Below are 14,733 nucleotides of genomic sequence, written 5' to 3' on the forward strand. Positions count from 1 at the left end.
TGCGCCTGCCCCAATAGCAAAACACAGAAGGGGGTCAGGGGGCATATCATTACTCTGTAAGACAAACAGACCATCCAAACAAAACATGACACCCTGAACGTGAATGCAAAATTGTCCAAAGGGCAGTGCACACATTTTTTTTGTTCAATAATGTGTTTTAATTCAAATTCTACAGTTTTGAGACCTCAACAGTCAATGTCTTCTTTTTTTTAATGTAATAACATATAAATGTTGCTTCCCGAATCCAGCTTGAAGTATTTAAGCACTATTAAGCTTCACTGCTGATACCAGTATTAAAGTGCGTTTTCACTCTCTTGCCAGTCTTGTTCCATGCTCCATAGCCAGGTGCTGGCATTTTGTCTCACTTTATCAGCCTGGACACTCTGAATCAGTGACCCTTCTCTAAAGGATGTCAAGTATTTTATGCGGCCTCTTAAAAAGTTGTGTATTTAGGCAAACATGTCAATTGAGGGACCACAGAGACTAAACACTCCATGAAGCACAGTGAGCTGTAAATGCAGGCGGGTTAGAGAGGCTTTGTGTGTGTGTGTTATGGATCGTAGAACAAAGCTGGTGGAGTTGATAGTGGGGTCGTTTCCCCGCTTTAGTACCCTGCTTCCTTAAACTGATTTGCAGATGCACATAAAAACCAAAATTGCTCATTTTCAGCCATTTTACGACTCTTTTAAAAAAGGCAACAAAACAACGGACACGGTTTGAGTTATCTTACTACCCACACAAGTTGTCTCAATTTGTTTGTATTGACAGTAAAAGCTCACAAGAGGAAACCATAATGCACCAGGGTGGGTAAACTTTCCCTTGTAAGGAGCCTCCGGAAAGATTTCAACATCTGAAACAATCATATGATTCAGCCACTGTGTTGCTAAGAGCTTGTGTTGAAAACAATAGACGGGCTTCTCAGCAACACGGGCCGGCTCAGGACTTCCACCCCATCATGACAAATCTGTCATCCTGTATGAAGTGTCTCATACTAGCGGGAGATATCAGCAACACTCACCACCCTTCTATTATAAACATGGGGAATGTTACAGAGTGCAGATGGGAAAGCAAAGCTGATAGGAACTGACTGCGCATATATTCAAGGTGTGTTTGCGAGTGAAGTGTAACAGAGTGAACAGTATGAACCCAGCGAAACAGGAAAACCAGGCAGGCTTTTACACTAGAGGAATTTCCTGCCTGTAAGATGTGTGTCATTGTGTTTCTCCTGCTTAGGAGAAACACACAGCTTTTAGGCTTACCATTTACATTAGCTGAAGCTTCTAATTTCAGTGTCCTATTCCTCTCAAAGTCTTTGTTAGGTTTTACACAATAATATAGCCCTCTATTCAAAAACCACATTCTCCATCATTGGCATCATTTTTCTTGATTAGAAAAACTTTTTATTCCGAGCAAAATTCCACTAAATGTTAAAAACACAAGAAACAAACAGAAGTTAAACTTCTTAATCATTGTCACTCGTGACCTGTCTGTGTTTGAACTACTGACTTATCTGTTGTGGCCTTTATTTATTGTCTGTTTCCCGGTGGTAAAAGGGTGTTTACTCTGTGACTTAAAAGCAAAACAGTTACCGTCAGGGTGTCTCTCCAGCCCCGTGGAGCCAATCAGTATCATCTCACAGTTGGTGACACAAAGAGAAATGAGGAGGTGGGATGGAAGTTGGTGTCTTCTGGAACAAAGATTAATAGCTGGTAATGACTGTTTGCTGATTTAGAGCTGGAGATTACCTTTCTTTTGAAACTTCGAGTATTTTACAAAACTGTCTTCTTTGCCACAGTGCACCTACAGTACAACCTAATTTCAGTTGGGGATTTGAGTGTTTGTGGTATTAGAAACTAATGTAGTGTTAAGCTGGTAGACACAAACTGCTTAGGAGGTCTGGGAAGCCTGATTCGTTCTCACTTCACACTCCAACATTTTTCATCTTTAAATGTAAAGTTTAGTCTTTGCATCCCAAAGCACTCTTCACAGAGCTCCCTCTATTTAAAAAAGCTTAAATGATTTTATTCACTGTGAATATATTTTTTACAGTTGAAGTGCACTGCTCTATTGCAGATCCACTTTAAAAGGGAGAACAAAAGAAAAAACTTTATTTCTTTTCTCGTGTTTTCAGAAAGAAAACATGAGAAAATTAGTAACAGTCTTATATCTAAGCTGGGACCACCACATCCTAAGCTTAAGACAGTGGTTTTCAAACTGGGGGATGAGCCCGCCTGGAGGGGCACATAGTCTTTGCAGGGGGTCATTGAATACCAAGGAGTGAAAATAACCAGAACAAATGTGATTTATTTAAGGAGAATAAAAAGTGAGAGTTTTTTGATGCTATTAGACTAACCTTTCATCAGAAATTTCTTTGGATTTAATTAGTTAATCAATAATTGAAGACGATGTCTGTTCCTTCTTTGCCTTTGGAGGGAGACCTCGACCTCGTTGCACTGTGTAAACCAACCGAGAAACAGAACTTACCCATGTGAAAGCATGATTTCACACCTTCACATCTTGATATAGCTGTCCTAACATGTGATAGATGCTTGTTTGTTGTAAAGCATATCCTCAGTTATTACAGAGAAAGAGTCAAGTGACACTATACGTGTGTATGCATGTGTTCGCATACGCGTACGTACTGCATAGAGGCTATACCACAGTGCCGATATGTCAGTTCTATATTTAAAATAGTTGACCAGCTGTGTTGAGTCCTGTGAAGTGTGCTATAAGTGTTTTGCAGCACTTCAAATCTGTTGCCATAGTGGCTGAGTGATGATGTCAAAGCCCAGGCATTGGAATAAAACCACACCCCCTTTTCAACCGAAAAGACAAGATGGAAAATACTGTTCAGTTAGCCAGACCCAATTACACATCATCGAAAGCAAAAGAGACTCTGGTTTTAGGCACAGAACATACTTAATAACGGAGCATGCTTTGTTCACTGGCTTGTTCCTGCTTGATGGCGTACATGCAGGTATGCATGAAAAGAAGTAGAGGAGGAATTACTTCAAAGAAAAATGTAACCAATACTCTGATGCTTTAACAGGTCACACAGATAAATCTGTGTGCACAGATAGCACGAAACCTATGACTGTCAGTAAGTAGACAATAAAGAAGCCCGTGATGACTAAGAGCTGATTATCATTTGCTGATACTATTATACCCTGTGTCTAACCTCATGCATGAGGTCATAGGACTCTGATTGCACCACCATGACTACCTCCAATTGCTTCAGATTTCAGAACATCCAGAAGCATCATTATAAAACAGCAGTGCATCTTTGGAAGCTGCACTATCTTGTTATTTGAGAGCCATTGTGTGTTGGGGTTTCTGAATAACAGACCATGACCTCAGCTGAAAACTTTCAACAACAAATGTTTTTTATGGGTACAGCTCGTTTGTCTATTAACCACACATTGTGCCTTGGCTCTCAAAATGAACCAGCACTCTCATCTTAGGGACTTAAAAACAGAGTAAGAAAATGAGACCTCTCTGGGATTAGGGCTTTGAACCATCGAGCACCCCCGACAGCTGTGAACTGCCCCCCCACCCTCTGGATTACTCCCATCAGTTTCTGCTCTGTGTGTCAGAGCACTTAGAAGAGTTATAAATATGAGCAGCACTTGACAGAGAGTTCATGTTGCTACTGCCACACAGCCAAATTTGGCCCCTGTGTTCAATCCCTGAGGCCTCAGATGAATCAGCTAAACCAACAGTCACTAATTCCAGTCGGCCTGGATTGGTTTATTAAAGGTCTCATTGCAGTGAGTAGATGCTTTTCACAGCCTAACCACTTTCCTTGCTCCTCTCTCGTGTGACTCAGACAGAAATACATAATCTTCCCACACACCCCCTTAAGCTCCCCAGAAAACATCATATGCCCAAATCAGATCCACGCTGTAATTAGATAGAAATACATATGGATCACACATTGAGATCCAAGAGTGGCTGATGGACGTATAATTAGTACAGATTTATGCAAATAGGTCATAAGGGAAGGGGAAAAGGCACATGGGAGTCTTGCATTTGGAAAGCGAAGCAGTTATATTTATAGTTTTAAAAAAAGCGTGAAGTGACGTTTCACTGACCTTTCAATCACCTAGCAGCCTACCTCCTCTGCCAACAAATTTGGTCTCAAAGGGTCACGATAAGTGTGAGATAAAATCAGAAAGAGGCTTTAAGGTCCATTGTTAACAGTCTTAGTGTGAGTGATAAAAGCGAGCGCATTTCTATCACATTAGTAAACATATGGGTTAATGGATTAGAAGATCCCTCTTCGAAGTTTTTTTTCTTCTCCCCCCTCTCTCTCTTCGTTTTTTTAGGGAATCACAAACTCCTCCTCTTCTAAACTCTGTTACGGGTCTGGGAACTCCCTGCTGTATGTATCCTGATTAGGTGAGCAGAGAAGGCGAAGAGGGGGCAGAGAGAAAGAAGCCGCAAGAAGAGCGGGGACGCCGAGAGGAGCTGACGGAGCATTAATGAGATATTGGCCGCTTAGAGTTACAGGGATGCAACTGTAGTTTTACTCCCCACTGTTTACAGGCTTGATCTACGGACTAGAAAGCAAAACATTTGGCCAATTTCGCCATTCAAAACTAACTTTAGTGGATTAATTTATTGCCAAAAATGGGCTTGGTGAGATTTCTCACAAAGACGCCGGGGATAGTAGCCTTTCTCGCACGCTCATTCCTTTGTATTATCGGGCTATTACTGACTCTTTCTAAGCCTGCCTGCAAGGCTTTCAACTTGGATGTGGAGAACCCAGCTGTTTACAGCGGACCCAATGGGAGCTACTTCGGATATGCAGTTGACTTTTATTTGTCTGATTCTGGCAGGTAAGTGTGCTTAATATAGAAAACAGAAAATGTAACTGCAGAGCGTTATGTAGTAAAAATAAATAAATAAAATATATAACATAGTTTCCGTATAAGGTCTGAAACATTTGAGGTTTATCTGGGCAATTCAAGTTTCCCAGTTGTACGCAAATATTGCGCACAGATTGCAGTGTTCATTGAAGTATTTCGGAACTTCTGGCCAAACTTCAGCCATCTACAGCTCACCCGTTAAAGTCAGAAGTTTCCAATAGGAAACACATTTCATTTGTGGGATGTTGTTTTGGCTCGGAAAATCGGGGTTTTGTGTGTATACTGTGCTTCCTGGACGCATGCCTTGCGCACAGCGCGCACACGGTCAGTCTGCCTACAACTTACTGCAATTGAATTTATCCAGAAAATTGGATTTTTTGTTGTAAGTGTTTTCTGAAATAAAGCCCACATAACTCCAATATAAAAGACTGAAAGCTTCAGTCTTTTATATTGGCATGAACCGAAACAAAGATCGGAACATTCGGAAATCTCCCTCAAAGCTTAATCTCATTGTCCCACCAAATTACAAAATTAAGATGACCTTTTAATCCGCCCTTACCTCGAAACCCCAGAACAAGCCACCTCACTGCAACCTTTAACGATCACATCTCGGTATTAAATGCTGTGGCTGATTGTAATGCTTCCTGGTTCATCTGGGATGTGATCCCAGTGACTCTTAGCATGCAGTGACCATCTCAGTATTCTTCCCGAGGGGTTTTTGACATCAGTCACTTTTGGAAGTAAAACTTTGGCAGGCATGGCTGTGACCAGGACTTATACTCCAGTATTCTGTGGGGAATATAAATAAGGGGTGGGGGATGCTCTGTCCCAGGATCATATAGTCTTTCTACCAGCTGGAATGCAGGAAAAGATAAGACATAGATTACATTAGTTCCTGACAGTTCTGCATGTGTGTTTGTTTTTTGTGTTGCTGACCATTCACTATATTTTGGTGAGACTTCCACCCAAACCTGTAATTGCAGTAATCATTAACAAAATGTTATACAGCCGGAGTCAGGACTTCACTCCAATGTAATCACACTCTCTGGCTGACGATGTGTCTGCTGAACAGTTTCTCAGACCACTGTTCAAGCAGCCAGCATGCAGCGATTTGAGAACGGGCTTTGTGCCGAGTGGGCCGCGAGCATCAGCTTTAGTTTCCCTGTTTCTCCTCCCCACTTCCCTGGACGGCAGACTCTCAGACATGAACAGATTTCCTCCTCTTCTATGGCCCTGACTGTCTCTTTAAACTCCTTCTGCTATTGGTTTTTATTTCCCTGCCTGGGAAGCAGGGGTTTTAGGAGAGCTGTATGATTTAGAATGTGAAGCCTGCATGCACAGATCCCTCTCCCCCTCTCCGGCTTTCCCCTCCTTATTTCCTCCTATGCTGATGTCATTCTGCAGGCTTTTTAATTCACCCATCGCCTAAACCTTCCCCCACTGTCTAGCCTCTCTCCCCATCATAACTCCTAGTCTCATTAAGTATCAGACACTGTAGACGTCATCTTACCGATGACTTAATCTGAACTTTTTTACAGTTGAGTCGCTCTGCTCATAGAGGCGGACGTGAGACAATGGTTTATATGTCCAGGACAAGGATATTGCTTAAATGTAGTTTCCTAAAACACACTGCCCTGTAATTTTCCTCCTGATGATCTGTGTTCAAAAGGCAGACATCAAATAAAACGAAAGTCTGAGAGAGCACATTTAAAACCATTGCTCATCGCTTTATCTGCAAACCACATTCATCTGCCACATTTCATCCACACTTTCTTAGAAGTGTACGCATCAAACATTATCAGCAGTGACATGAAATGAGTTCCTATTATCTCTTGTTTTGCCATCACATCATCATCATCCACAATTTTTGGAGCCATAAGATGTGGGGGAGTATCTGGAACCACTGTGAGGTCAGTTGAGGGTTGCACAAAGAGATTCTTCATGTCAGGATGAACTGCTGTGAGCCTGGCTCCAACCTTTAGGTAAAATTATTGCTGCTTTTCATCCATGCAGATTGCAGATGTGGACTTTCTCCTATCAATAAAGCTGCTGTCAAGTCAACAAAGAAGTGGGCTGCTTTCACCCAGTTTGATGATCCTTGACAGCTAGTTTATATATGTGGGCCTGCCATGCCCTTTGGCATGACATAATAAAGTTAAATTTAGACATTTGTGGATGGCCCCCCATGGAAGGACGCCTGAGGATAGAACTATGTGTGACAGCTCTTGTCAGAACAGGGCAGGAAGAGCAAGAGGATATATGGTTCCCTGTTGTGTTAGCATGTTTCTCCATGTTGAGTGAAGATGGACATTTCACAGGCTTGCTGTTTTCTGTGTACATCAGTCCCCTTGTGTACCCTCCTCTACATGGACTTTGGAGGGCTTACTCTTTCCTCAACCACTTAATCACAACCACTAACTGCTCTTTCACTTTCTCTGGTGTCTGGCATGGATAAGGGAGTGGATCATACCGAGATAGAAAAGGTTAAAGATCAGGAGCTGTAAACAATAACAGACCTCGCCTGGAGTGTATGAGCAGAAGAGACAGGTTGATGTGTTTCAGTGATGTGTTTGGCGATATGGATTAGCTTAGCAAGCCCTGTGCCTGTCCTGGTTTGGCTGTGACAAACACATGGCAAGGTCAGCCAGTCCATGTTGGTAACTCTCCTACAGTTTAATCTCTCAAACAGTGTTAGAGTTAAACTAATATTGACACTGGACTGGCTGCTAATGCAGCAGTGTTTTTTCTGTGCCTATGCAGGGGTCGCTCTCCATATATGATCAGTCTTATTTCTGTTATTGTTTTCATTGGTGTCCTGTTCTATAGACCTGGTTCTAAATCAAACCAGTAAGTGAGCTGCAGCACAGCACAGCTTGTATATTTGGGTTGCCAAGCTTTTCTTCATCCAGGTTCTCGTTGTTACGTGCAGACAAAGGGGCCCTTTGTCTAATGGCAGAATTTGTTTACCATTTTCCACTGGAGGAGCTTTTACTGTGACTCATTTCTTTTTTTAATTTATTAGCCTTAAAAAGCAGCTTTAATTTTCTGTTGTCAAATGTTGTTTTCACCTACTGGCCAGTAGGTGGGAAATATTCATGCAGGTTTTTGTGAAGTCAGGCGGGAATAATTAGCGCGGTTACACTGTAGTCTCTTTCTGGGTTTTGCTGTTTTTCTTTTAGTAAAAGATACTTTTTTATAATGAGTCTCTGTGTGTTGCAGTGGAAACAGATGTCAACGTGGATGGTGATGATGGGCCAGTGGACCCCACTGTAATGTCTATTCTATTAGCCATGTCCCGAGGATGTCACGTTTACTTTGGTTTTGGAATGGAGCTAGCCACTGGTCAGGGCTGCCCTGACTGATGCTTCAGATTTAATGTCTCACTGCCAGCAAGCCTGGTTTGTTTTACCTTGAATCATGAATGACTCACTTCTATAGTAATCTGATAAGGGCTGTCCTTTATATGGCAATAAGCACATGATGCCATTGTTCTCTTGTGAAATTCAAATTAGATTAAGTTTTATTTTTTAGGAATATTTAGGTAACATTTAGCCTTTCTTGCCTATGAATGTGAGCTTCTGTATATGCATGTGTGGGTGCAGCAGGGGTCAGAGGGGTGGAGAGGCAAAGTGCTCCAACAGCTGCAATCCCCCATGTTTAATACAACAGCTTCTCTATTCTGAGGTGAGAGCATTAGACCCCCTGATGTGGCCATTGTGGAGAGGTGTGAACCAGCAGCAGTAAAATCCCAGCAGAGGACTGTGAAAGAAGAAGAGACTGTGATCGTTGTTGGGGATGGGCAACAGTTTGGTATGAGAAAATGCAAAGATGAAAATCTGAGTCATTTTGGATGTTTTTCTTAGTAGCTGGGTGTTTTAAATGTCTTGCTTGCCACTTGTGAAACAACTTGACACATCGATGGTTTTAACAAAACAGCTGCTGCTTTCCCCACATTCACTCTAGTGAGTTCAAACTGATTGCTGCTTGTTGAAAAGTTGGAAGACAAGGCAACGATCGCTGAATGAACTTGTTGTCAAATTGCTGATCCGCGTAACAGCTCCTGGTTGAGAGCTGTGAAGAGAGTCAGCTGCTGAATAGCATAAAGTATTGAAGTCTAAGCTGTTATTTCTGGTTGTGACATCTGCTTGGATGCGCACACATTTTGCCCGTGTGACAATAAACAACATTATTTGGCTACCTTAGCTAGCAGTGCCTCAATTTCCAGGCCACCTGTTGCCCGGCTATATTATCCTTCTGAGGATACAGAGGAAATGGTTTTGCTGTGATATGGGATCAGATCCTTGAGAGACTGGGCTGTTTATCTTATCATCACTGGTGGGTGCATTTTCAGATCTTAATGACTTCTTTTCAAGTCAGTGCTGAGATCTGGAAATGTCTGTAAATTGTTAAAAAAAAAGGGACATAACTTGCTCTAGGCTTGTAGAGCTACATATAGATCTTTCCCCCGTCCTGCAACTTACAGTAACATCTGACTGTTAAGAAAAAGGTGGCCTCTGCTCAGCGTAGTAGACTCACTGTAGTCAGCACGCGCCAACCAAACACTGCTACTCTCATCATATTCAGGCTCCTGGACAGCAGCACTGACAACATGTGTGTATGTGGTGTGTGTGTGTGACTAGACGAGCGTCCATATGGCAGCTGTAAGGACTCAAACAGCTTCTGTCTGGCCTTGACTGTGAGAGTACTATCCTATTTGTATGGGTCCATGTGATCTGCAATAAATCATCAGACACTACTGCCTCTCATTTCTGTCATTCAGCTGATCTCACTTCTCAAGTGTCAGTCACGCTACAGTTGGAAATCATTCAGCTTTTGTTATACGTGTTCCACATTTGAACTTGCTTTCGAATTTTGTCTCTGCTCCCGCCGATCCAGGTTTCATTCAAACTGTTCATGAGAGGGACGTTTAAATCTCTTTTTTTCACTGAAGGAATGAGAGCAGCGAAGGTCATGAGCTGTCTCTGGCTTAGATCAGATCACTGCATGTGAGATCCTTTTTCTGATATGGAACCACTCCAGTGTTTAACCATATCCTAATAGGTTAGTGCAAACTCTGGGGCGCACGTGTTTTACTTAGGTGTCGCTAAGGTTCAAGGCCCGCTGGTTCTTTTCTCTGGCCCTCTTTGTGCACAAGAACCGTAGCATTTGTTGAGCCGTGTTTATGACTGCAGATGGTGACTGCAGCCGGCACTGGAGGCTTAAAATGCGATTGTAATTTTTCCCTTTTCGAGCTTAAATCTTTTTTTTTTTTTTTTTTTTAATAGTGTTCAAATGACATCAGCCTTGCAGCTGGGTGGAAGACAATTAAATGTGGAATGGGGGGAAAAATGCTGTGCTGAAAAGGAGGGGGGTAACAGAGGAATTTGACTGCTGACAACTTCCCTCTGTAACCTCATCATAAAGCGTATTACTTACGGCTACGCACAGTTGTGTCACATCAGCAAGTTCCAGCACTCTGTATCACCCTTAATTTCTCAACCCCACATAAAATAGTGGTTGCAGTCTGGCAATTATGGCGTGGTGAAATGTTTTTTTGCCGAATGTCCCCTGATTCCTGACCTTCTAATGAGACAAACCCAGTACTTGGTTACAGTGAAGCTGTTGTTTACGCATTCCTTACTTGCAGCCTAAATCGTTTAAACTAGTTTAATTAATGCTTAATTGTCAGCTGGGTGGTGCGCATCATTAGTGGCTGCTGTAAGGCAGTTGGTGGGACACGAAGAAGCCGCTAATGCTTTTCATCTGCCCTGACTTTCCCATTAAAACATTGCTCAAATCTCTTTGTGTGTTGTGAAATTGGCTTGCCATTTGTTCATAGCAGCATGACCAAATGAGCACACCGATCGGTTTGAGATGATCACATTTGACCTTTTTATTGCCTGTCAGATGGATACTGTACTGCTGTTTTCACGGCACTACAGGAATTATTTGCCTAGTCTCCACTTTAGCCATTGCAGCATTAATACAGCCCATCTCAGGAGTATCTCTGTCCTGAACAGCTGAGAAATCTTGTGCCTGCCTCTAATTACGTGTCTTTTCATGCCCCTACTTTTACCAAGGAATTTGATGAGTCGCACTCAGCAGATTGACGTTTGAGCCTCATTAAAAGCTAATTATGCAAAAGCTCTTTCTTTTGAGCGTGCAGCTATAAGATAAGGGTGGGGAAATGCCAACGAGAAGTTGATAGATCATCCACAGATAAAGACCCATTAAATGCTAATTCTTCCTGCTTTACAGTGCAGAACTTTGTGTGTGCGCGTCTTTGCACATCTGCATGTATCAGTGTAAAGTCGTCAAAAAAACTGCCTTCAACTGCCAGCTTGCTGATTAAAGCATGATGTGCTTGTTTGGTTATTTCCTGATTTTTTTTTTTCTCCTCTCTTTGAAAAGCTGCCATGGCCAACTGTGGCTGGACTCTGTTCAGATCTGATTCAACAAAAGATGCTGCGGCTTTGTTTCCTCTGCCTTATTATTGTGTACATGTTCCTCCAGCTGTGTCATTTATTGCATGCATGTGCTTGCAGATTAATTCTTAAATTATTTTGCCAAAAAATCATTTGCTCATCCTGGTTGTCCGAGAGCATTTGGCTGAAACAAAGGCAACTGTGCTCAATGAACTTTTCTCGCATAGGTTTGGAGGACTTGTGAGAGGCACACATGAAGGGTCTGCTGGTGAGAAACTTCTGCTACTTCTAAATTCAGATCTGAATTTAAAGATAGCAAAAGCAAGCTCTCCATCTGTCTTATTGTGAGAAATCACAACTAGGAAATCCTGCTGTGATTTACAATACTGAACATGCAGGTCTTTGCTGCTTTACTGGGATATCCCTGAGTCTGCATATGCAATCAAAAATAAAAGGGTGGGGGGGGACACAGGTTCTTCCTCTCCAAATTGAATTGGTTTGCTTCTTTGTTCCTCTTCCAACGGGATTTTCTGCTCCGGATTTGGAACTGGCATTGCACATTCTTATGAGGTACAGGCTACAGTAACAGTGCGACCGTGACCTTCTCTTTGTTCTCTCACATATGTGTTTTCATAACCATAGATGCTGAGAGGATTTGAAAGCTTTGTGCTGACCATCAATAGACCCTGCCCCACCGCTGTTAGATGTTTTTTCTCTGTGGTTTTCTGCATCTTAGCATCTACAGTTATGTTCCAGGAGGATTAATTACAGTGGATTATACCATCCTTGGAATATTCCACCGTTTAACTGCTGTTTGACTCATACTGACTCATACTGACTCTCCTGTCTTTTTCTGGACCATACTGAGTAGTTACCCTTCGGGCCATGATACTAAGTTTAGCCCCAATGTAAACCTTCATGCACTATTGGTAGATCTAGGGCAGGAAAGGGTGTATTCTTCCTGTTTTTAAGCTCCCTAGACACTGTCTGGTCTCATTGGTCCCATACCTCCTCTACCCACATCAATCCCAAATACGTCTGTGATGCTTGTCAGGTCAAGTGGCTCAGGAATGAGGTAATGGCTAAGCCCTTAGGCACATTATCTACTGGATAGGTCCCCCCCCTAATCTTGCCTAAGGCTTGATTGTCTCAATTTACATAGCACCCCCTTACTGCTTTTATTCTTTTATTTCTGTTTGGAACTCACCTATAACCTCACTATTCTTTCCGTGTCTACTGGTTGCGCCTCTTCACGGGTGACTTGCCTTTCTGTAGTTGTACAGTGTAGCTCCAAGGACACTTAGTATCACAGCTGTAGAAACAAGAGAGTGACTCTACTTAGCCTGTCTGCTTTTTTGTTTTCCTTGTGAATCTGGCCCACAGGGGAGCGTGTGGGACCATGCAATTGTTTCCCCTTGTATGTGTCTTACTGTAAACAAAGGGAGTGAATGTGCCTGTCAACATTGCTGCAGCTTGCAGTGGTTGTAGGGGATTATGTAAAACAGTGCTGCAACCTGTTAGGATGTTTAAAAAAAACGTGCGCCGGATCATGCTTAAAGCTGTTCAGGTGGGAGGTCTGGAATGCAGTTTTTAATTGAAGTCAGGTTGGAGATGTTTTCACACATGAACTCCCAAAAATGTTGGAAAAAATTTGGTTGGGACAGTGTCCGAAAGTTTTCCTGTCTCACATGTAGCTCACAGCAGGAGATGGCTGGCATTTAGCTGTGTTGGAAATATTCTCTTTACTTTAGGTTTGACACCTTAACCTAAAGCAAAGTACCCATGCTGTTCTCATATCGGTGCAACTTCAAATAACAGAAACTTTGTATCTGTGTGGTACATTTGCACTCTCACATGCACCTCTGATTGATTAAAAAAGGGTGTAGCATATGTGTGAAATGACTTTTGAGCTACAAACCGTGGTTTGATTAAAAAAATGTACATTTAAAAATGCTTGGTTATCTGTTAGTCACCCACCCTGTCTGTCTTTTCTTTGCAGTGCAAGTGTGCTGGTTGGAGCCCCCAAGGCTAGAACAAAGCAGTTCAACGTTACAGAGGGAGGGTCTGTATTCTACTGTCCATGGAGCTCCAGCCAAACCAACTGCCACACCATCGAATTTGACCTTGAAGGTAAGTCTTATGACTGATATTTACACTCTGGGCTTCATTAGCGCCAAAGAAGTTTTATGCTCTTTTCTAGCTTTGCAATTCAAAAGAAATCCTTCTCCACAGGGCCTTGATGCTGCAAATCAGTTCATCCACTCTCTGAAACAAATAATTTTCTTCTGCCTTCTCCCTCCCTTTATGTCAAATTTCTTCTGTTCAACCATGAGGTTTGATCAGAAGATGTGCTGTGTTTTCAGGCTCAAGGCTGGAGCTGTTTCTCACTGACATCATGCAGAGTTAAAAATGAAAGAAAAAAAATTAGCCAAAGTGGAGGCTTTGGAGCTTTTTACTTCATAGAAGGTTATTTGCACAATCCTGCTATCTGTGCAATGCAACTACACTCCCTTTTCCCTTTAACCTGTTTGTTGGGATACACTGTTTGCTCTTAAACTATTCAGTATTGTTGTTTCTCTGCCCATTTTTTGGAGCCAATCAGAGCATTTTCTTTCTGGAAAAGGAATCATTGTTTTACTCCATTGAGTGGTTGTTGGCTACATTAGTTCCTGGACTTTGGTTGTTCCTTTTTTCCTGTTTGTCTTCTCTTCAGGGATAAAAAGATAATGAGGTGTCAAAGAGTTCTTGAAGGGTACTACTTCCTTCCTCCAGATCATGTTTGTGTTGCCTGGCCTCGGGAGGTATACGGAGATAAGCAACCAATAAACAAATAGGTCGGACAAAGAAATATCCTGTTTGTATGACAGGTGAGGTAGACACTACCAGTCTTAACAAAGAGGCTCCAGTCGAGTCAAAATCAAGTAAAGTGGTTTAGAAGAACACGAGGAAGCGTGTGAGGTTGTCTTAAGAGTGGATTCATGTTTCAGTATGTTGACAGAGTGCCCACAAGCCCTGTTTTGCACAATGGATCCACGGCGAAGTGAAGAAAGAGCAGGTCAAATTATAAACGATGTAGCAAAGACATACTCCTATACAAACACACAAACAGTATGACTCATACATGTAGGAGGACCCCATCACTTCTGGCTTCTTTCCTGGGAAATCAAACTTAGAATTGTTGACCAACTTAAATTTTTTCTCCCTAATCGACAAAGTGGAGAAATATTCCACTGCATGTTTCACAAGCCCTTTTTCCCCCTATTGGATGCCACTGCTTGGTACCCTTTTCTCCACTATTTTAGCACTGCTTTTCTTGCAACATAAAATGTGTCGTGCAGCCATGGATGCTGGCTAAAGGCCACGCGGAGTGATATCATGCACATTCAATGAGCCCTCACGGTCAAGGTTAGTCTCCTGGGCTGTCAGAGTCCTTCATATTT

At 42.3% G+C, this 14,733-nt stretch overlaps 1 protein-coding gene across 1 annotated transcript in view; it reads left to right on the forward strand.

Annotated features, from left to right (window-relative positions):
• The first annotated feature begins 4,425 nt into the window (after nt 1-4,425).
• The window catches only part of itga5 (integrin, alpha 5 (fibronectin receptor, alpha polypeptide)), a 32,881-nt gene continuing 22,573 nt past the window's right edge, over nt 4,426-14,733 (forward strand). The window contains exons 1-2 of the mRNA XM_006794056.3: nt 4,426-4,838; nt 13,293-13,423. Coding sequence (XP_006794119.2) covers nt 4,630-4,838; nt 13,293-13,423 — 340 coding nt within the window. The 5' untranslated portion in view covers nt 4,426-4,629. The remainder of the gene's footprint in view (nt 4,839-13,292; nt 13,424-14,733) is intronic.

This window comes from Neolamprologus brichardi, chromosome 20, assembly GCF_056152115.1.
Source record: "Neolamprologus brichardi isolate AB-2024 chromosome 20, ASM5615211v1, whole genome shotgun sequence".
In the NCBI taxonomy this organism is placed as follows: domain Eukaryota; kingdom Metazoa; phylum Chordata; class Actinopteri; order Cichliformes; family Cichlidae; genus Neolamprologus; species Neolamprologus brichardi.